General features: G+C 40.6%; 1 protein-coding gene across 2 annotated transcripts; it reads right to left on the reverse strand.

Moving 5' to 3' along the window:
* Positions 1–287: 287 nt before the first annotated feature.
* TERF2 (telomeric repeat binding factor 2) lies at positions 288–22,812 on the reverse strand. Of its 2 annotated transcripts, none has more exons than XM_068992226.1 (10): positions 22,434–22,812; positions 22,218–22,313; positions 21,427–21,557; positions 11,442–11,528; positions 10,010–10,156; positions 9,451–9,560; positions 7,830–8,222; positions 3,535–3,620; positions 1,850–1,890; positions 288–1,401 (listed from the first exon to the last, which is right to left on the reverse strand). In XM_068992226.1, the coding sequence occupies exons 1-10, from the start codon at positions 22,810–22,812 to the stop codon at positions 1,243–1,245; spliced, it is 1,629 nt and encodes a 542-aa protein (XP_068848327.1). In that variant the 3' UTR covers positions 288–1,242. The 2 variants fall into 2 exon arrangements, with proteins under 2 accessions (XP_068848327.1, XP_068848326.1); XM_068992225.1 differs by having other exon boundaries at positions 1,850–1,893.
* Positions 22,813–23,292: the final 480 nt, after the last annotated feature.

The raw sequence follows: 23,292 nt of genomic DNA on the forward strand, positions 1-23,292 counted from the left end.
CTTTAACATTTGCTTTGTCAAAAGAAGTGGACAAAAGGAAATTCTTTTGTCCTCAGAGGTATGGTATATGAAAAAATGAGACAGATTAAGAACTTCCACATGTCTGTATGGCACAGCTTCTAAGGATTAGAACATTCAATACAGTTTGACATTAGTTTCTTAACACAAACAGCAGGTTTTACCAAAGCTTGTTCAGCATTTTGCTATCTCTGTTTTTTCAGCTGCAATTAAACAGCTACTTAAATTTGAGAGAAGCAAGACTTTAATGAATGCTACAAGTTATGGACAATAATTAGTTCTCATTTTAAAAAAAGATTACAGAAAACACTTTACTGAAATTATTTTTTTGCTAAAAAGACAGTCTTTAAGGATCTGAGAGACAGCAAGCACAACACAGTACAAAAGGAGAAGGGAATGTTGAATTCCAGTGCAAGACACTAACACAGCACAATTAGGGAACCAGGCGGAAGCAACCATTTCACAAAGAATGGAATTAGGCATTTATACTTAATCAGGATTTTTTTAAGCTTTAAAAGTCCAGCATAAGGAAGGGAATTGGGAAGAGTGGATGGGGACAGGGGCTAAGCTTATCTACAATCACCATTTTACCAAAAAACACACTGGTTCAACCATGTGAGAAGTGGAGGTTAAACCTGCCTACGGAGGCCAGCAAATAGAGCAAATGCCAAGGCAGTCACGTTTCTAGGTGTCGATGTCACAATTGCCTGAACAATGTTTAAAGGGACTCTGATTCCACCAGGACTGGTCGGTCTCTCATCAACCTGGGCTCACGACAGTTGAAGTTCCTTTGCATTTGCATCAGAAGGCCAAAGCTTTACCTGGAAGAAGTTCACTCCAAATAATGCTCATGTTGCTGGTTTTAACAGGTCATGGAGTCAAAAGTGGCTCCTAACAGACTCCACCATTTCCTAGGAGAAGGTTCTACTGATTACCAGGGATTTAAATTCAAGCAAACCACTAAAGAAGGGAAATACTAATGGTATTCTGGCACTGTACAAGCTATGTGCCTGTCATCTCTGCCAAGGACATGGGGTGGACTTGGCTTTGTTTCTCAGCTCCATGATCTCCAACTGTGATGAAGTGGAACTGGGACCTCCCCCACATGAGAGGAGGATGCCCAAAATTCTCATCCCAGCCCAGCTTCTGAAAGAAACAGCAGACTACCAGGGGCTATTATTAGGAACCATGCTCCTGTGAATTCTGTGGAAATGAAAGCCTGTTTCAGTTCATGCCAAGTCTTTTCATGGTCCGCCAGCGATCCTTAATCATCACAGCTGTTCGGTTAACAAATGGGTAGTTTTTAGAAATGGCAGCCCAGTTTCCTTCTCCATACTTCTGCACTCCAGCCTTGACCCACTCACTTTCCTCTACAGTCCACTTCTGCAAGGAGAAAAGAGAGAAGCAAAGGATTTATCAACACCTGTTCTCTCCACTTACATTTTCATTCAGTGAAGAGGTCTAGGAGAATAATCTGAACCCAAAGGAAGGATTTATACTCTTTAAACATGATACAGATTATAAATTAACACCATGGATTTGAACATTTACTAATTCTCAGTGTCTTACTGTTTTGTCCTCAACTAATAATCATTTCTGCATTCAGAACTTTAAACATGGCATTGTTCATGGTTGGGAAACCATGATTTCTGACCTAGATTTTTCTTCCAGAGAGTAATTATTACTTTAGTTTGGATTATCTGAAAACTACAAATAAAATTTTTTACCAGGTGCATGGGTAGTCTATGTCTGTGACATGTGGGTACCTGTTTTACCTCTCTTCTACCCCTACAACCAGAAAACATTAGAAAAGACAGGTTAAAACAATTACCTGCTTTTTTGTTGTATTGGTTGCACTCTCTTCATCTGGTGCTGCTGGAAAACATTAGAAGCAGACTCACGTCAGAGCTCACCTTTCTCAGCACAACCCACAAGATAAAGACACAGAACATCCCCAAAGGGAAAACTTGATTCAGATTTTACAGACTTTGAGAGAATAAAGGATATCACTAAAGGATAATTTGTTTTTGTCCTTTGCTTGAAAGATACCAATCACTTCAGTCCATGAGAATCTGTACAAAGCAAATACTTCACAAACAGGCATTCAGTAAACAGTCAGGATTTCAGGCTCTTTAGTAAAACCAATATCATTTTCTAAACTTAACTGAGGAACTGTGGTATTTAAAATCCTTATATTAATATATCTATATACTCCTAATATACACATACATATATATGTGTGAATATGTAATATATGCATGTATTCGTGTATATACATAGACCTATGAGTGTGTGTGTATATATATATATAATTTGTTAACTCATTGTTAACCACTGCTTTGAAATAACCCAGTTTATTATTTTTTAATTTTCAAAATATCAGATGTAAGTAAAATTTGGCTCAATTCCTCAGACAAAAAGAATGGGGTAATAATTATTGCTTCCCACTCCAATAGACCATGTGAGATCAATTCAGATTCTACCTTTTCATCATTATGGATATAGGTCAGGCTTCATAAAACAAGGACCAAGATAATTTTTTAAAGGACCAGAGGGCTACAGGAGGGTATACAAGTGTAATGGACATGCCATCTCAAGCCAACAAGAGCCAGTTAAAAAGCTGTGTAAGGCAAAGGTGCATAAACGTGGAACCTGCTGCAGGGTCTGCCTTAGCAGACATCGCTGTCCCAGGAATGCTTCCTAAAGAATGAGGGAGGGTGACACAGAAGAAGGGGTACTTACAGGAGCAGATTATTTAAATTATGAAGTATTTCCTACTATATATAGTAGAAGCAGATTTCTGAAACTGACAGATCTGGACTGCATCAGAAGTGGATGTTTTCTAGAACTTTTATATCCTGTTTTTAAACATATTTAATGCAACTTTTATTCATCATTATTTCTCCCATCTTCTGTGTAATCTTGATTTTGCCAACTATGTTTTTGCCAACAAAAGGTAATTCTTAAGGACAAAACCTTTGAGACCGGCAAAAGATTACTGGTTGCTGCTGTGTTACAAAAGTCTTCAGCATCTGCAAGACTAAGGTTTAGCATGTAGATATTTTCATTAGAGTGCAAAGTACGTGGTGGCCGGGGGATCCTAATGCAAATGCTATGAAGCTTAGTATTCATTAAGGGAAAGTAACATTTCTCATCTTGGAAAAAAACATTTATTATACAGAAACTGGTAAGAGACTATTTAGTTAAATAAGAAATGTAGGGAATGACCACTTCTTCCTTTTCTAATTAAAATACTTTGGGAAGAATATCAACTACCATTAAATATAGGATTTATTAAACCAAACCAGGAATTTTAACTGTAAAATGTTGCTTTGATAGTCTCCATTCTTTAATGGGAAAAGACATAAAACTGATTGCTCATGAATCACTATGTGGAACTTTTAAACTTTTTTCTGTTTTGGAGACAAGCAGTTTCTGGAACATTGTTGACAGTAGCATGCATCTGTACTTCAGCAAGTGTCAAGGAGAGAGACCAGTGAGAACCTTCTGGCTTACCCTGAACTTGAAACAGTTCGTCCTCTTCCACCCAAGTCTCTTTTTCTTCAACCCCGTTAGAGCTGTTCCACTTGCCTTTGGGTACTCTGAGGTAAAATCAATGAGAGGACAAGGTGTAAAACAAAATCATCCCAAACTCAGCACTGAATACATCACCATCCGCTTTCAACAACCTGTTCATTTTCCTGGGCCTTTTAGTTTGGTTGGTTTGGATTCATAAAGATTTCAGTGTTATTCTAACCTAGAAGCTTCAAATTCCTTCCCCTCTGTCATAGAGATGCTCTGTTCCTATCCCTGGAGTGTTCTCCTTTTCCTCCCAATTCCTCAAGCCCAAGCCCACGGTCCAGTACTTTTCACCAGTATCACACTAGCCTCTTAATTGGAATCTCTCTCCTCCAGCCCATTCTCCTTCCAAAGCCACCAGAACAGTCATCCTAAACTTACAGATCCCTCCTCTATTCAGTGATGCTTCTCACTGTGTAAACAGTTAAGACTAAATGGCCATATAGGGGAGCCAAGATCATCCAGTCTGGCCCATCAATTTCTCATCAGTTCCTCCTCTCCCCACCAACATCAGAGCCACACCACCCACACCCACTCAAACAGGACAGCCTCGCCCTCCTTCCTCCTATGAGCTCTGCTTTCCTGCCTCTTTACTGTTTACTGTTCTTCCTGCTTGGGATTCCCTTCCCTGCCAAGTGAAGTCTTTCAAGGCCATCATTCTCAATGAAGACTGCCCAACATATACAAAAATCCCTTGCTCCTCTGCTGCCACTGTACTACACAACCATTTCACGACATACCTGTAACTGTAAGCACCTTGACATCAGAAACCATTATCCTCATTGTCTACCCCAAACAACTTGCACTGTAACACATACCCTAACAGAAGCTGGAGAGATATTAACTAACCTAACAATTGGATTATCAAAGAGCCATAAAGGAATTATACTATCAAAGATTACAATAGTAAGCAAACAAGAATCCTCCCTGTGAACATGAAATTTTTAGTACCTAGTTGCAACCAAAAACAGTTCCAAAACTAAAACATAATCCAAAATCCAAGTTGCTAAATAAATGAAAATTATATTTAGCCTTACCGAACATAGCACAGATTATAACATGAGAATTGTAACATCCTTTACAAAACAAACATGGAAAGTATCTGAACTAAGTTTTGAAGAATTTATATAGATCAGAATCACCTGAAAAGCCTGACAAGAGAGCACAGATAAACTGCGGTCTTCTTCCCCACTAAGAAATTTGGTTGCAGAGCCTGTCTGGGTATTTTTCAAATGAGTAATGAAAGCAGTTTGCTTAATAAACGCATATACTTGAAAAAATTTCGTAAGTTTTCTATACAGTTACTTAACAAGTGACTGAGACAAATAGTGGACTCTCTTCTTTGTTTTTAAATTAGATCATAACCTCCAAAAGGATATTTCTAAGAATAACTGATTTGAGACAAAGTAAAAATTACATGAGGTTTATCTATCTCAAGATGTTAGCTATGTTAAGTACTACTCATAAATAAAAGTCAGGATCAGAGTTTTAAGTTTTTCATCAATTTATCCAAGTCCTGGGATAAAACTGGTTTTGACCTCTAGGTCCATCACTTTCACCTAAGTGGCTGGTCAGTCTTCCTGTAGACTGTCTTTGCAGATCACTTTGTTAACTTTCTGTGCCTCCTCTGAACTCAGCATTTATTACATGTATAAATGTTTCATTATTTCCTAACTTCTCATGTTGTAGAAGGGGCTCAGACCTGGTTCTCATCTTGACTGCTAGCTGGCTGTGCAGACTCCTGGCTCACTGCGCTCCTAAGTGGTGAAGTTAGAACAACTTACTGGTCTCAGAGGGTTGGCAGACTACAGCCTGTGGCTGCTGGTTTTTGTACAGCCCTTGAACTAAGAATGGTTTTTATATTTTTTAAAGGGTGGTAAAAAAACAAAATAATATGCAGCAGACACAAGTGGCCCACAAAGGCTAAAATGTTTCCTTTCTTACCCTTTTATAGAAGTTTTGCTGGTGTCCCCTTAAATTCCAAGAACCAAGAACTGTTACTTTGTTTGGTTAATAAAATACCTCTTAAGCACTAGTTCTGTGCCATGTGCCATGAGGGATATGAAAGCCTAGTAGTCGTGGCCTCATCAAGATGACAGACGCCAAGCTTGCCTTCCGCGCCTCCAATTCCACTGGCTTAGCCTCCCCTTGGTCCTGACTGCTCACCAGGCAGCAGGCTCCACCACCCTCCTCTCCTTTCCCTCAGTGTCGGTACAAAAGCTGTCAGTGATGTCTGCTCAGAGGCTTTCAGATTAGGTGTATTAGATTTATCTGGGGCACAGTTAGCAAAGCAGATTAGAGAGCACTCCCCGTCCTTTCTCATTCAGTAGTCAGGAACCCAGCACTGCAGATAATTGATGTGAAGCCCCACTTGAGAACCTCTGCCTGATAGAACGTAAAAAGAGCTAAAATCTGGCCTATCTACCTTCCAGATCTTTCTCCCTTCATCCTCTCTGTGCACTGTATTCTCCTGCCATACAGACTGCATGACAGTTTCCGGAGCATACCAGGCTTTCTTGAGCTGTAAGAGGTTCCCACTGCCCAGAAGCCCACAGCTCCCAATATGCTGGATGACTTCCTACTCATTCTCCAAGGCTAGCCCCTCTGCAAGGCTGCCCGCCCACAACTCTGCTGCCCAGGCCAGCTCTTCTTCCCTGCAGCTCCCAGGGCACCTCACCTAAGCTTCTTCTAGAACTAGAGTCAGGGAATCCCTTTTTTTTGTAAAGTGCATATAGTATCTTAAGCTTTCCAGGCCTTACTTTGTTGCAACTACTCAACTCAAGGTAGCAGCCACAGACAATACGTAATTCATAAGTGTGGCTGTTCCAATAAAACTTTATTTACAAAAACAGGCAACAGGTGTACTTAGCCAAGAGGCCATAATTTGCCAACCTCTGCTTTAGAGTACCCATCATACCTCATATCCTTGACAGATCCTTCCATTTATAAAGCCACTGTAATCATACTCTTTCCAGTTTCCTCATCTGTTCATGGGAGCAACACCTATACTTCATAGAATTGCTGTGAGAGGCAGAGATCAGGTATCAAATGAGAATAATTGTGTGTTATTCAGCTTGCCCAGCCAATGACTGACTCACTTCCAAATGCAGATAGTGGTATATAGGGCAGAACTGTGCCCAAGTATAAATCACTTATCAGATGCCACAGCCCCACACAGTACCTAGCACAAGCATGCTGGGGCATAGGTCCCCAAACAACTACAAAAGAGTGCAGAAGTAGAGATGGCAGTGCCCTTAGGAGATCAGTGAGGTCGTTACTTACAGCAGGGTGACCAGGGGAAATTTATGGAGGTGAGGCAGCTTGGTGTACGTGGTGTATCGACATGGGTTTTTGTGTCAAGACTAACTAGGATTTAAAAATCCCAAAGCCCAATTTTGCCACTTTATAGTTCTATGACTTCAGGTAAGTTAGTACATTTCTGAACCTTCCTCACTGATAAAATGGGGCTAAATAAATCACTCAAGAGTGAGTGTAGATATTAAGATAAATGAAAGTGCTTGGCCCACAGAAAGTATTTAGTTAACATCGCTTTTCTTCCCTTTGAAAGACAGATGGGATTCTCTCAAGCGATGGAGGAATGATAGTCCAAACGTGGGGAATGAGAGGCAGCAAGAGGAGCACAGTGACAGAAACAGGGTTAGGGGAGCAAGCAACCAGTCAGCCTAAAGGAAAGAGCCACAAGAGGGCACAAAGGTAGCAAAACCGAAAGCCAGGCTGGGGTCATGAAGTGGAGCGAAATGAAAGCACTCTAACCACTGCCCCACAGAGCCTAGCAGAATGTGAGAGGTTCGTATTTACTGAATTTGCCAAGTTTCAAATGTCCATTGAACGTGCAAAACTATAAATATTCATAAATCTCTTTTAAGGATCAGAGTATAATGTGGCCCGATTCAAACAAACTTCTTGTAAGAAGACTACTATTTAGTAGTCAAGGCACTCAGCAGTTCGCTAAAAGTGAGAGCAGTGGTGAGTAGGAGGCTCTGACACCCTTCCACTCCCACCTGGTGCGATGCCTGGAGGCCCAGCACAGGGCTGCAGAACTGGCAGAATGGCTATGATGTCCCTCCCCACCCTGAGTCACACTCTAGCAGTCTGAGCAAGCCTTGGTGGTGAATAACGTAGCTGAAAGTTACTTCTTTCACGGAAGCAATACCAGGCCTAACCAGGACCACCAACCAGCCCCCAAACTTCTACAAAGAAGGTCTTCATACTTGGGATTCTTCTCCCCAGGGAGGGGTTGGTTGAGGACAGTGGGCTTGGATGGTGATGCCGGTGTGACCTCCTGGGAAGAGTCGAGGCCTGAGCTCGGCTCAGTACTCTGGCTGTCCTCCTCCAAAACCAGTCTGCTTATTGTCATGCGCTTGGTCTTGGGCTGCAGTTCAGAGCCACCCTCACCCTCAGCGGGGACAGAACTTTCATTATCATCTTTTCTTGTTCTCTTGTTTTTGAGGGCTGGTGATGGCGGGCACACTTTATTAGGAAAGACCATATCCTTCTGGTCCAGTTTTGAGAAGGCTGCCTCAGAATCTTGTGCACTGGACAGAGTCTTGAAAGCTGCTTTCAGAGTCCTAATCCCAATGGTGGTTGGTGTGCTCTGTAGCTGCCTACAAACAACACAAACACAAAAATCAGTTTCACCACCGCTGAGGCTCATCCCAGCAGCCACAACTTTTTCATACTGTGAAGCTTCACATTATAGACTCAAGTTGAGAACTCTTCATTTAAAAAAAGATAAAGTGTGTGATACAGCCTTTATTTACAAGAACTTCCATTTATAAGTGTTAAGCAGAGGTTTTAAATATGATATGTAAACTGAATTATGGCGCTTAAACTTCAAGAGAACGTAAAAGGAACAAGGGCCAATGAGAGTCCCTCCAGAGACCTCTTCAGCGGGTGTGCTAATCCATTACTCTGCATGGACTAAAGCGATGCTCTCCTTTAATCCAAGAGCTCTGCAGAATGTCTAACAGCTACAAGTCCATCTGGGTGACCAACTGATAATCCAGCAATCTCACCTTCAAGTCTAAACTCTACTTCCAGCTGTCCCAGTCCAACCCTCATGTGAGACTAGTTAAAGAGTGGTCTCAATTCTGCCGTTTCTCCTACAATACACTTATAAATGGGATCTTGAGAATTCTCAGTGAGAGGCGTGCCAGTCTTGGAACAATGAGAAACTGCCTTTTCAAAATAAAGTTCATCGAGCATTTGGAATAGCTAGTATGTTTTAAGTAAACACTGTAAGGAAAAGGCAAACTGGCAGCCTGCATGCCAGTCCTAGCTGGGAGATGTGTCTTGTCTAACCTTTTCTTCTTTCCCCTTAATTGGGCTAACCACCAACATTCAAAAATTGGGAAATCTCAAAAAATATTTTTTGCAACAATCACACAAAGCTGGAAAGCATGCTTTCTTTGGGTTGTGCTCTCCACTGTATTATCCTGGATCCACTTTGCTCCTTTACATCTCCTACAGGCCCCTCAAAGAGATCTCTGCTTTGTTAACTGGTCTCAGGAATCTGGTTCACAAGTCTAAACACGGTATTAAGAGATAACATATCAATAGGAAGTACTGAGGCAAAGACAGAGCAACAGAAGGAAAGAGCCTTTGAGGAATAAATAGCCAGTCGGGAACTTCTGCCAAAGACCTAACATCCTGTTTTCAATATTCCCATTTTCCCAGGGTGTGCTCTGTGAAACCCACAGTGCCTTCCTTGAGTAGCCCAGTAACATGTTAGGAGGTCAAATCACCGGGAATAACTGACTGACTCTGCTCTAAGATGATGACTATGCTTCCGCTGTGTTTCATCCCAACATCACAAAAGTGCATCCCTCTTACCTGGCAGGTTCTCTGAGTGGCTTTTCCACAGGCTCTGGTGCTGGCTGAGGTTGTGGTTCTTTCACTGTGGCTGAGGCGGAGGACTCCGATTTCAAAGCCTTTCTGGCCATCTGAGAAAGGAAAAATATCATCAAGAAGAGGAAGTCACGGAATTTCATTAACTCTCTGCTTTTACCATGAACATATTCAATATGCAAGCACGTTTCACTTACAAACCCAATTTAGGCATAGACTACACGAGGACATAAAAAGGGAGAGAACTTAAAGAATTGTCTCAAATTTCTTTCTTCTTTCCTTCCCCACACAATGGCTCATAGTTTTCTATACTAAAGGAGAACTCAACCTGAGTGGTGCTAAAAGGATCTTGATGTTGCAAGAATTGCAAACAGTTATTTTGGACAACAAACTAAGTGATTTTACTTTGTGTCTCCTCTTCTATCCTTTCAATCTCACCCCTAATCTAGTTTCTGAATCCTACATAGACCTTTGGGGTCACATGCAAAAGCCAGACTTTTGGTTTTCTTTAAAACTTAGGATGACCAATGTTTCCAAGCCCCACCGTGAGGAGGTAGGGCTCTGCGTCATCCAGGTGACTCTCCAGGAAGCGCAGCATCTTCTGCTGGAAGGTCTCATAGGAGAAGTTCTGGATCACAGGGTGGGCCAGGTTCTTTTCACGGATAATGTTTAGGAGGTCATTTCTCAGCTTCTACACAAAGGACCAATAGTTGCAACATGAGAAAGGAAAACTCCAGTAAAGATTTCAGTGATGAGTTAAGACAACACTATCAGAACTTTCTCAGTGCTGTCAATGAATAGCACTGGGGGAAAAGCAAGCCTACCACCGTGTGCTGCTGCTGCTAAGTTGCTTCAGTCATGTCTGACCCTGTGCGACCCCACAGATGGCAGCCCACCAGGCTCCCCCGTCCCTGGGATTCTCCAGGCAAGAACACTGGAGTGGGTTGCCATTTCCTTCTCCAATGCATGAAAGTGAAAAGTGAAAGTGAAGTCGCTCAGTCATGTCTGACTCTTAGCGACCCCATGGACTACAGCCCACCAGGCTCCTCCGTCCATGGGATTTTCCAGGCAAGAGTTCTGGAGTGGGGGGCCATTGCTTTCTCCACCACAGTGTAGAACAGGTCAAAAATTACTGACCAGTCATGGTTGGTTACTATGTAGCTATACAAAAGGAAAAAAAAAAAGATGAAGAACTTAGGATCTAAAGTATCTTTCTACTTTTACATATAAAGATTTTTAAACTTTCAAAAAAGAAAACCAAAACAGATGAAAAGCTCCCTATGTACTAATATAAAAAGATCTCCGAGATACATTAAGTGAAAATAGCAATTTAAAGGTGAAGTTAGTGTGTAGAATACGCTCACATATGTATACGGGAAGACCAGGAAGACTGGATATATGTGTATGTCTGTACATACACACATGCACACTTATTTGCCTGCATATGCACAGAATCTCTTAAGGACAGAAAAGCATTGGTTCCCTCTAAGGAGAGGAATGAGATAGCCAAGTGAGAGATGAGAGAATTTTCACTAAGCTATTTTGTTATATTTATGAATGTTGTATTATATATATATATATATTAACTTTTCAAAAATAAAATTTATATTTATATATAAAAAAAAAGAGCAGGGTACCAGCAGAGTTTTTGACACCAGAAAACAGAGGCGTTGAGTCCTCAGTAAGGCAGAGTCTCAAGTCTGCACGATCAGCATTTATGTAAATAAAGTCAGATGTGTTAGTGCCGGTGCTGATCACTAGTTTTGTCACACACCTGGTAGAAATGGTCAAGTAAATGATTTCTGTAAATTTTTCAAATTTCTGAAGAGCCTTCTAACAGTAAATTATCCTAGATATCAAAGACATGTTCAAGGTACTAAATATTAACATTCCTGACAGAGAACCCTTTCCCTGTTTCCCCATAAAAAGCAATGAGGTGGATATAGGTAATGGAAGCAAAATTATAGCAAATTTACCTGAGTTGTAGGGTCCTTGGACATATGTTTTTTCAAAATTTTTGAAGCCTTTTCAAATTCTTTGTTTTTGATACAAATAATGACTGCCTAAAAAAGGGGGAAAATTTTTTTTAACTGTTGTAATAACGAAGGATATAATCCGAATATCAAATATCAAAATAAGCTCTACTGAAAAGTAAAACTGAGTCTTATATACCCAAGAAAATTTCCACATTCTATCAAATTCCTGTATAAAAAACAATTATTTTTCAACCATATGAACAACTGTGTAAGGTACTACACAGTGTGTAACATACTAGATTTTCAGTATTCAGTTCAGTTCAGTCGCTTAATTGTGTCCGACTCTGTGACCCCATGGACCACAGCACACCAGGCCTCCCTGTCCATCACCAACTCCCAGAGTCTACCCAAACCCATGTCCACTGAGTCAGTGATTCCATCCAACCATCTCATCCTCTGTTGTCCCCTTCTCCTCTTGTCCTCAATCTTTCCCAGCATCAGGGTCTTTTCAAATGAGTCAGCTCTTCACATCAGGTGGCCAAAGTATTGGAGTTTTAACATCTGTCCATCCAATGAACACTCAGGACTGATCTTTAGAATGGATTGGTTGGACCTCCTTGCAGCCCAAGGAACTCTCAAGAGTCGTCTCCAACACCACAGTTCAAAAGCATCAATTCTTCGGGGCTCAGATTTCTTTACAGTCCAACTCTCACATCCATACGTGACCACTGGAAAAACCATAGCCTTGACTAGATGGACCTTTGTTGGCAAAGTAATGTCTCTGCTTTTTAATATGCTGTCTATATTGGTCATAACTTTCCTTCCAAGGAGTAAGCGTCTTAAGTCTGACACTGTTTCCACTGTTTCCCCATCTACTGCCATAAAGTGATGGGACCAGATGCCATGATCTTAGTTTTCTGAATGTTGAGCTTTAAGCCAACTTTTTCACTCTCCTTTTTCACTTTCATCAAGAGGCTCTTTAGTTCTTCTTCACTTTCTGCCATAAAGGTGGTATCATCTGCATATCTGAGGTTATTGATTATTTATCCTGGCAATCTTGATTCCAGCTTGTGCTTCCTCCAGCCCAGCGTTTCTCATGATGTACTCTGCATAGAAGTTAAATAAGCAGGGTGACAATATACAGCCTTGACTTACTCCTTTTCCTATTTGGAACCAGTCTGTTGTTCCCTGTCCAGTTCTAACTGTTGCTTCCTGACCTGCATACAGATTTCTCAAGAGGCAGGTCAGGTGGTCTGGTATTCCCATCTCTTTCAGAATTTTCCATAGTTTATTGTGATCCACACAGTCAAAGGCTTTGGCATAGTCAATAAAGCAGAAATACATGTTTTTCTGGAACTCTCTTGCTTTTTCGATGATCCAGCAAATGTTGGCAATTTGATATCTGGTTCCTCTGCCTTTTCTAAAACCAGCTTGAACATTTGGAAGTTCACGTATTGCTGAAGCCTGGCTTGGAGAATTTTGAGCACTACTTTACTAGCGTGTGAGAGGAGTGCAATTATGTGGTAGTTTGAGCATTCTTTGGCATTGACTCTCTTTGGGATTGGAATGAAAACTGACCTTTTCCAGTCCTGTGGCCACTGTTGAGTTTTCTAAATTTACTGGCATATTGAGGGCAGCACTTTCACAGCATCATGTTTTAAGATCTGAACTAGCTCAACTGGAATTCCATCACCTCCACCAATTCAGTATTACATTGGAATAAAAAAAGACAGCTGATACCGCAGAATCTGATCTACTGGATTACAGACCATTTACTCAATCTGAATAGGGCCTCCTATGGAAAGGCAAAATGGACAGCAGACCCCTGGAACAGTTGGTTTTGTTCTTTTGGGATGCACAAGTTTGATGTAATGGGGGAATGAGAGGAGGATATACTGGGGGGTGGTGTGGGGGGAGGGACTTGCTGATGAGTTCCACTACTGGAACTCAGGCCAATTCTGTAGGAGAACCAGCACAGCCTTTCATACTATAAACCCCAGGGGGCTAACTCCACAAGCAGCAAAGAAAACAGGACAAAGTTCCACGTAGAATGAGAAGGTCTCCTCAGGCACAGAGGAAAAGGAGAGTCCTTCAGTCAAGAAACCTATGTTCTATGTTCCAAGAGCACACACACAGTGGGCAAATAACAGTGATTGAAAATTAAAAAGGATATTTAAAAACATATATGCACATTTTTTTTAAATGAGGAAAGCCAGGAAAAAATTGGTACCACCTGGAGTTATCTAATAGGATAAAGTAGCTAATTTAAATACAGTGTCAAAAAAATAAATAGTGTCAAAGAAACATACCTCACACACACAAAAAAAAGGGAAGGAAAACTGGTCCCAGATATTTTCAGTTCTTCACAGGGAAGAGTTTAAGGAGACATGTACAGACCAAAGGAAAAATGACTAGCAAGGGAATTCAGAAAATACAAATTTCTGGTGCTTCTGTCCTCAACAGGCTGAGCACAGCCATACAGGGCAAAGGAAACTGGTGTCACAAGCTTCTGAATAGCTGTTGCAACACTAAGTTCCTGCTGCCAGGGAGGGGATGAAGTAAGTCTTTTCATTTTAATCAGACCATCATATTCACTTTTATATTATTATCAGCAGAAAAACTATACTAAGACTATACTTACTTTCTTGAAGAATACAAAGGTTTTACCTTTTATAAATCATTGAGGTCCTATTATGTTTTAACTCTTTTTGGGCATTCTGTTCTAACACGTGTCAACTCCTGCGGCCACCACAATGATGCCAGAGAGCCACGGATCCAGTAAACCTCCCTTGTGCTGCACTCTGTAGTTAACCTCCTCCCCACCCCTAACCCCTCATCTTTTCACCGTTTCATTTCTTCAGAATGTCATATAAATGGCATTATATAAATGGAGTCACTCAGCTTAATTTTTAAAGGATATAGCCTTGAGTCTGGCTTCTTCCCCTTAGTGTAATGCCCTTGAGACCTGTGTCTTTCCCTTATGTCTTTCCCTATAATAATGCCCTTGAGATACCTTTCTGCATCCCCATCAGCAGTGTATGAAGATTCCAGTTGCTCCATATTCACACTCACACGTATTAGTGTTAGAGGAGTTTTAAAGTTTAGCCATTCTAATAGGTATGTGCCAGAATTTCCCCACTGACTAAACGGTGAGCCTCTTTTAATGTTACTTGCCAACAGTATATTCTCTTGAGTTGTTTTCTTTGGGGTGTTTGTTTTCTTGTTCATTTTGAAAAGTCTTTAGATATCTTGGATACAAATTCTTTGTCAGATATGTGATTTGCAAATATTTTCTCCCACTCTAGAGCTTGTCTTTTCATTCTCTGAACAGCGTTTTTCTCAAGTTTCAATTTTGATGAAGGTCTACTTCTTGCTCGTATGGAGCATGCTTTTAGTGTCTTATCTAGAAGCTTCTTACCTTAAGTCCAAGACATAGTTGGTTTTTTTAATGTTTTCTTCTAAAAGTTTAATTGTTTAACATTTAGATTATGATCCACTTTGAATCAAATTTTTGTATGAGTTTTAGGTCAAGGTTCATTTATTTTTGCATATGGACATCCAGTTGTTTTAATTTCCATTTATTGAAGACTATCCTTTTTCCACTAAAATACCTTCACATTAAAAAACTATATATTTATTTGGCTGCATCAGGTCTTAGCTGTGGCATGCAGGATCTTTCAGTTGCAGAATGTGGGATCCACTTCTCTGACCAGGGATGGAACCCAGGCCCCCTGCATTGGGAGTGCAGAGTCCCAGCCACTGGACCACCAGGGAAGTTCACCTTCACATTTTTTTGTTAAAAATTGATCAGTCACGTTTGTATGGGTCTGTTTCTCGGCTCTATCTTCTGTTCCACTCATCTATCTATAGTCATGAATACTGTAGCTTTATAGTAATTCTTAACATTGGGTGTGAGTCCTCTAGCTTTGTTCTTTTTACAGAACTGTCGTGATTTTAGTGTTTTTGTTTTTTTTTAACCTTACCATATGTCTTCTAGAATCAGTCTGTATCTAACAGGAAATCCTGCAGAGGCTGTGATTAGAATTACAGTAAATCCATAGATCTGTTGGAGAGAATTGACATCTTAAACTATATTAGGTCTTCTAATGCACAAACAGGGTATTTCTTTCCATTTACTAGGTTGTGATTTCTTCATTAGCATTTTGCAATTTTTCCACATACAGATCCTACTTTTTTGTTTGTTTTTGGCTGGCTGGGTCTTCATTGCTATGCATGGGCTTTCTTTGGCTGTCGTGAGCGGGGACTGCCGTCTGGTTGCAGTGTTCAGGCTTCTCCTTGCGGTGGCTTCTCCGGTTGCAGAACATGGGCTCTAGGGCGTACAGGCTTCAGCAGTTGTGGCACGTGGGTTTAGTTGGCATGCGGCATGTGGGATCTTCCTGGACCCAGATCAAACCATGTCTCCTGCATTGGCAGGCAGATTCTTAACCAATGAACACAAGGGAAGTCCCACCTACATGTGTTTTATTATTAGATTTATACCTAAGTATTTTTCTTCTTTGGAACTATTATAAATGATACTGTTTTGATAATTTCATTTCACTGCTAGCATTTCACTGACTTTGTGTGTTGATCATATATCCTGCAGTCTGGCTAAACTATTTATTATATAGCTTTTTGATATATTCCATGGAATTTTCTATATGGATAGCCATGTGATCTGAAAAAAGGGACAGTTTTATTCCTTCTTTTCCAATCTGTTATTTTTCTTGACTTCACTGCACTGGCTAGGTCTTGTAGTATGATGTAGAATGTAAGTGAGAACAGACAGCTTTCCCTCATTTTGGATCTTAGGGTCAAAGCATTCCGTTCTTCACCATTAACTATGATGTTCCCTGTAGGTTTTTTGTAGATGCCTTTTGTCAGGTTGAGTAAGTTTCCTTCTGTTCCTAGTTTGGTCTGTGTTTGTACCATGAACTAACGTTGAATCTTGTCAAATGCTTTATCTGCTTCAATTGATATGATCATATGATTCTTTCTTTGGACCAGCAGGGTAAAGTACATTCACTGATTTTCAAATATTGAACCAGCCTTGCATTCCTGGGCTTTAGTTTCCCATTCTGCCACATACTAACTGTATCTGCATCCAGGACTAAGCATCAGAATAGACAAAAAAAGTGGAATCCATTTCAAGTTCTGGGAATTACAGCTCCACTGCTAAAGAAAAAAGGTTCTTTTCGTTTGGTTTTAGGTGCCTGCCCTCCTGCCACTGTAATCATTACTATGTCACTGCTGCCACCAGTGTAATACTGCCTGGGTGCTAGGATAGAGAAGGAGGGAAAAAGGAAGAAAAAACCCCCTGAGATTTCTTCCACCCTCTCTGACCCTTAGCCAGTCCCCTTTCCTGCTCTTAAGACCAGAGAGAGCCTCTCTTGGAGTTATTTCTATTCACACCTGGAATGTACTTCCAGGTTTCAGAATTCTTCAAGTCCAGGCCTGGTGATACTACAAAGGGGAAAAATGGTTATCTACCCATCAGCAGTTTGGTAGACCTTCATACTCTGGTCTTCTCCATTTGCTTACTGCCCTTTACATTTCTGTGTTCTCAGATAGCTGCTCCATTCATTCTGTCCAAGATTTATACTTGCATTAAGAAAGAGAAGAGTATGCTTATCTATCTTCCCTAGAACTGGAATACAGGCCCAACTGTGTTTACATTGTGAAACAAGAAAGGAAATGTGAATGCTTTCAAAATCTAAATTGAAAGCCTACCTTCAAAGTTTGTACTATGAGCTTTTAAAAAACTATGCATTAATTTGATTCCCAGGAAGTTTTCGTTTGCTGTTTTTTTTTTTAAGATATGAAACTTTGCTTTTTGAAAACTTGGAAGTTGTCAGAGATAAGGATAATTTCTTCTCTTATGTATCTGTTAAGGTTCTTACCATGTAAGCAACAGCAATGGTCTCTGGCTAACTTAAAAGCAAAATTCCAAGCACAGATTTCAGTATAGCTGAGATAGGTTTATGCTGGAGGAAATGCCAGAAAGGACCTAAGAAGAAAAAGCCAAACTTGCAGAAGTGAAAGGCTAAAGAAGCAAACTCAGACAGAAATCTGGATGTTAAGGAAGCACGGATGCTGAAAAAGACTTGGCAAAGCTTTCTGTTTCAAGAAATTAAAACTTTAAGACAGTGTGAGATGCACCAGTCCCTCAAATGGGGTAAGTTCCCCCACAAAGAAAATCAAGGCGCTTTTACCAAAGATGCGCAGCAAAAGCAACACATAAACGCTTCCCCAAGGACATGCCATGTATGTTATTCTCCCATGTTCACAAAAACCTGAGGCCTCTTTCAGTTATAAAAAGAAAACCAACACAGTCTCAATATCATCCTCAGCTTACAGAAGCAGTTCTCAAACTTTTGGTCTCAGGATTCTTTATACTGTTAAATGTTAATGAGGACCCCCAAAGAACTTTTGTTTACATGGGTTATACCCATTGATATTTACTGTTATTAGAAATATAAAACATAAAAATTCAAGATATTTATTCATTCATTGAAAAATAACAATAAACTTATTACAGGTTAATATAAATAACATATCTTTATGAAAATGACTTATTTTCTAAGACAAAAGTTTAATGAGAAGGGTGGCATTGTTTTACATTTTTGCAAATCTCCTTAATATCTGGCTTAATAGAAGAAAGATGGTATTCTGCTTCTGTATTCATTCTGTTGTGGTATGTTGTTTTGGTTGAAGGATATTAAAAAATTCCAGCCTCACACAAAGTTGAAAAAGGGAGGATTATTTTAAGAGCTCTTTTAGAAAATGTGGATTTTTTTCTTTGACTCTGCACCAAACTTTGGCAAGTGAACTTTTCATCATTATTATATTAAAATGTGATAGTCTAGCTTGCACTTTTAATGGATCTATTACCCTTGAATGATTTTGCAATACAATTCATTGGTCATTTGGAAGATGCTGGTTTACTGAGCTATGATCTTCCATGTGTTTGATACATTCATTAAAAATATTTTCAAAATCACAGTTTTTAATATTACTATCAATCATCTCAGAATTAAGTATTAGAAAGATAGCCAGCATATGAATGTAGGTTTTCCAAAATTCTAATTTTCACCTGAAAAGCTTGAATTTTATCTCTGGCAACACATGCTACCAATTGTTTTCATTGACATGACAAGTTCACTCTGCTCTCTCAAGAAAATGACTACCAGATTACCACATCCAAAAAACCAAAATTTGTCAATTATTTCAAAAACTGTGTTCCATTATAAAAGCAGCTAGGTCAGCATGCAGCCCAATCACACAAGTACTTTTCCTGAAGAAAACCATCATGTTTTGGTATGCAATAGAAATGCTACAGGAAAATTTCCTATTTTGTCATGAAATATTGAAAAAACATTTTGTTCAAAGCTTAATAAAATTATAATTTTTACTGTTTCATCAGACATTCTTAGGTATATAAATAAAATTAATTAGGCTTAATAAAATTAATTTTTACTGCTTCATCAAAGACATTAACTGAAACTGGCTTTTTTTTTTAAACTGTAAGCATGTGCCAATGAAGAATACAATGACTACTAATACATTTTATTATTGCTTTGGTCATGCTGTGACACCAGAAATTTTACCCATCACTGCTTTTGCATCATCAGTGTAAATGTCAGTGCACTGAAAACCTCAATTAACATTTTGGCATTATTATGAAGATAGTTTTGAACCCTGAAAGGGTCCCAAAGACCTGCAAAGATCCCTGGACCATGCATGGAGAAGTTCAAACTTAACAAATAACTTATTTGATAAACTTTAAAAAATAAATTTAATAAACTTTAAGATAAATTACAGTGATACTTTACAAAGCTTAAAAATGCAACAAAAAGCCTACTGAGCATAGGCATTTCAAGATATTTTCCTAAAGATGACCATTAACAGATTCTATGACTAAATAAGAAATTAAATAAATAAATAAATAAATTGAAGAGACAAGTGATACATCATCATTTAATAACTTGGATATTACTATGGTAGCCAGCCTCTAAGATGGCTCCCAGTGATCCCCACCTCTTGCATAGTCCCATTCCATCCACTAATCCAGCTGGTCAGATCTATGTGAACAAGAGCATATGGCAGAAGTGGTAAGTCACTTCTGAGATTAGTTTTAAAAGACTACAGCTTTCTCTTCTCTTCCATCACTACTGCTCTAGGGGAAGCAAGCTACTATGCTCTAAGTAGCCCTAAGGAGAGACAAGGACCTGAAGTCTTCAAGCCAACAGCCAGCAAGAAAGTGAGTCCTGCTAACAACCAATGGAGTGAGCACAGAAGCGGACTCATCAGCCCCGGCTGAGTCAAAACTCAGATAGCTGTAACCGTGGCAGGCAGCTTGACTATAATCTCATGAGAGACCTCCAGTTAGAAGCACAGCTAAATCACTACCAGATTCCTGACCCTTGGAAACTGAGAGACAGTATTTATTGTTTTAACCTCCTAAAGTTTTGGCTTACTTTGTTACACAGCAGTAAGAGTAATACAGTAAGGAGAGATCTGGCACCTGGTGGAAAATGAAAAAGCAGAAGGGAGTCAACATAAGAAAATGGTTGACTGTTTTGAGGGAATCTAGATTTTGCTAACAAATTTTTCCTAAAGAAGCCTCCAAACAAGAGATCTATGAACTTAAATAATAAACATGCAGCTGAAGATGAAAGCCCACAGGCTCTTCCAGAAGACAGAACTATAACCCTTGGGTTCTGAAAGAGTTGCATTTCTGAATCAGCTGGCCACTTAAGAGTAGTTACATGAATTACCCTGAACTAGCACCATTTCTTCCCATTCAAAAGATCCTTAAGCTATTTTCCAAGTAGGCATGGATTTCTCCTCTTTTGCTAATGTCTTTTCTGGCATTTTATCTCCGACACAAACCTGACTCACCGATACTAAAAATCTATTCTTGTAATCATTCCTCCTTGGAATGGGAATTTTCTCAGCATTCTTTGCAAGACCAAACGTAGATCCTGCCCCAAGGTCCTTAACTGAATAAATAAAATATCGGCATCCCACACAGTTTTTTAACTTTTTTTTTTTAACATGGTGTCTGAGTACCCAGCACACAGCCAAGGGTCCAAAAGTCTTTGCTAAGCAAGGTTTTATCTCCTACCTCTCTGCTCTTGAGATCTCATCCTTTTAGGAGGTGCTCTTATCTTTTCTTACCAATTTCCTTACTTTCACCACCAAGACAATGCTGAGCTGTTGTTGTTCAGTCCCCATCTCTGCATCTGCTTCCACAGCCCCAGCCTTAGTTATTGGAGAAGAAAAAGCTTTTTCTGACTGGTTTCCATGGCCACTTCAATGTTTTAAATATAAATAAGTTCCACTACTTAAAAGCTACCTGAACCATGACATAGTTCCAGTCCCAAATTCCTAGACACTCTACAAGCTTTTTTCTTGTCAAGAACGCTGCCTGCGTCAGCCTCCTACCATTACTATTTTTCTAACTGGCTGATTATCTCAGCATCTCTGATTCTGTCTGCTCAAAAGGAATGTTCCCTAAGCCTCTCAGTAATTGCATGAAAGAGCACAATGCAGTCCCACATTTTCCAAGGCACCAGCTCTTCTCCTCAGTCTATAATAAACAAGGGTGACCAAATCCTAAGCCAGTTACTTTTAGCACTTTCAACATGCTGCTCTGAATGGCACAACCTCCCAAATGCCATTCTTCAATGCCAGCCCACTTCCTGTGTACTGTGGCCCCTCCTGTCAGGGCCACAAGGAAGAGTTACAAAAATCACAAAAGCTGAGCACGTGCCTCAACAGTCCCTTCCAAGACTGGGCTAGGAAGAAGCGTCACCTGATGAAGTAACACCTATGTGTGTGAGTTAATGTGTTTTCAGTATGCTCACTTGCTCTCTCTCCATCCCTGTCTGTCCTCCACCCCACACAGGAAAGATAAGCACTGATTCCTCAAAGAACTCTGCTCTTTGTTAAAAGAAGAAAGAAATTAAAAATAGAGCCTTACAGCCTCCTTGACCAGTTTTCTACTGGATTCGATCACTGCCTCTGTCAGTGTAAATTCCGTTTTAATCATCTCCAGCACATTGATAGCTGATTCCAGTGGTGTGAGCTCAGCTTCCATATCAAAGGAACAGTCTAGGACAAAAAGCACAGTTTTCACTTTAACCTATTTTCTAAAGAGCAGAATTATGTCTATATATATATATATATATATATATATATATATATATATGAAAAAATCCAAATATAGTAAGACTTGCATTTAATTTGTTGATATCCTGGCTACAGGCTTACAAACATGTTAAGGGTCCAAATTCAAATCCTTAAATTTCAAGTGACCTTCAGTAATTTTCAGGACAGGTAAAAAATTGTTTTTTTAACACATGCATATGCATCTTAAATATCAGAATCAGATACAAACAGTCAGAAACTATAGATCATTTTGCTAAACAGCTGTCAAGATCAATTTAAGAAAAGAAAAAAAAAAGTGCTCATACTTTAAAAACACTCTACTATGGAGGAAAAATGTCCATCTTCACATAATTCAATTTAGATAGCAACAAAGTTGGGGCGAGCAAGAAACAGGTGGGAGGAAATAAACACAAAAAAGCAGCCAAGAGAATACTAAGTGGAGAAAAGTAGAGCCAGAGAATAAACTCGTCCTAGAAGGAAAAAGACCACCGTGACTGAAACAGAAGAGCCCACCTTAACCCCGAATCCTTCAGGATGTAAGTCTGAAAACAATGTAACCCTAAATAAGTAAGCTAAGAGAAGAACATAAAAAAATAGCCATACCTAAATTTTCCCCTTCTTCAATGCGCGACAGACACTGCATAACCCGCAGCAGCCGAGACACGGTATGCTCCTTCCCCAAGGGCCTGACAAGCAAAGCTGGGAAAGAAGACATCTTTGACTCGGCGACCCCCAGCCGCGACACGTGGGGGCGGGGGGAGTGTGCACAGATCCCCTTCCCAGGAGCCCCCAGCCTCCTTCCCCAGGGCCGGCCCTCACCCTGCATGATGTCCCGGATCTGCCTGAAGTCCCCGTACCGGCTACCCCGAAAGGCCCGCAGCGCCTCGTGGAAGTAGAACTTGAGCACCCAGCGGTTGACCGCCTCCTCCAGCCGCGCCTCCCCCGCGCCGCGCTCTGCGGCGCCCCCAAGCCCGGGCGCGTGGCGCCCCCGCCGAGCCCGCCCGCCACTACGGGACGCCCGCCTGCCGCCCGCCCGCCCGCTGCTGTCGCTGCTCCCGCCTCCTCCCGCCATCGCGTCTGATCGCCGCGCGCCCTCCCCGCCCTCCCTGCCGGGACGCTTCCTCGACTGTGACGCCGCTGGGTCACGCACGACGCCCGGGCCGGAAGCGGAGCCCGCCGTCCCGGCTCCCGCGGCCATGATACGGACGGCGTTCCGAGCCGCCCGCGGGCTTCTGGGAGGGAAAGAACCGGAGGCTCCCAGCCTCCCTCTCGGACCCCGTAGATCCCAGTGTGCTGGCTGCAATGCCTGCTGGGAGTTGAAGTCTACGTTGCCATGACGGATACACTCCACGGTTTGCGGTTGTCAACTCCGAAATTACGGAACGTTAGAGACGCGGGGCTATTTGTAAACTATTGAAAAAGGCGTGCATCTTATTAAGCATTTTTAAAATCGTGAAATGTAATGTGCAAGGAGGAAACTTTATTCTAAAGTTTACGTTTTAACAAGTAAAGCAAAAGGCCAGTGTTAATCCATCAGGGGTCAAGAAATAGAATATGGTCGGCACCCCAGAAATCTCTAAACACGTAAGACATATAATCTTAAAAATTTTTTCTTTTCTTTTCTTTTTTAAAATTTTCTTTTTTTTTCTTTTTTTCTAAGACAATTTTTTAAAATCAT

This window comes from Capricornis sumatraensis, chromosome 20, assembly GCF_032405125.1.
Source record: "Capricornis sumatraensis isolate serow.1 chromosome 20, serow.2, whole genome shotgun sequence".
In the NCBI taxonomy this organism is placed as follows: Eukaryota; Metazoa; Chordata; class Mammalia; order Artiodactyla; family Bovidae; genus Capricornis; species Capricornis sumatraensis.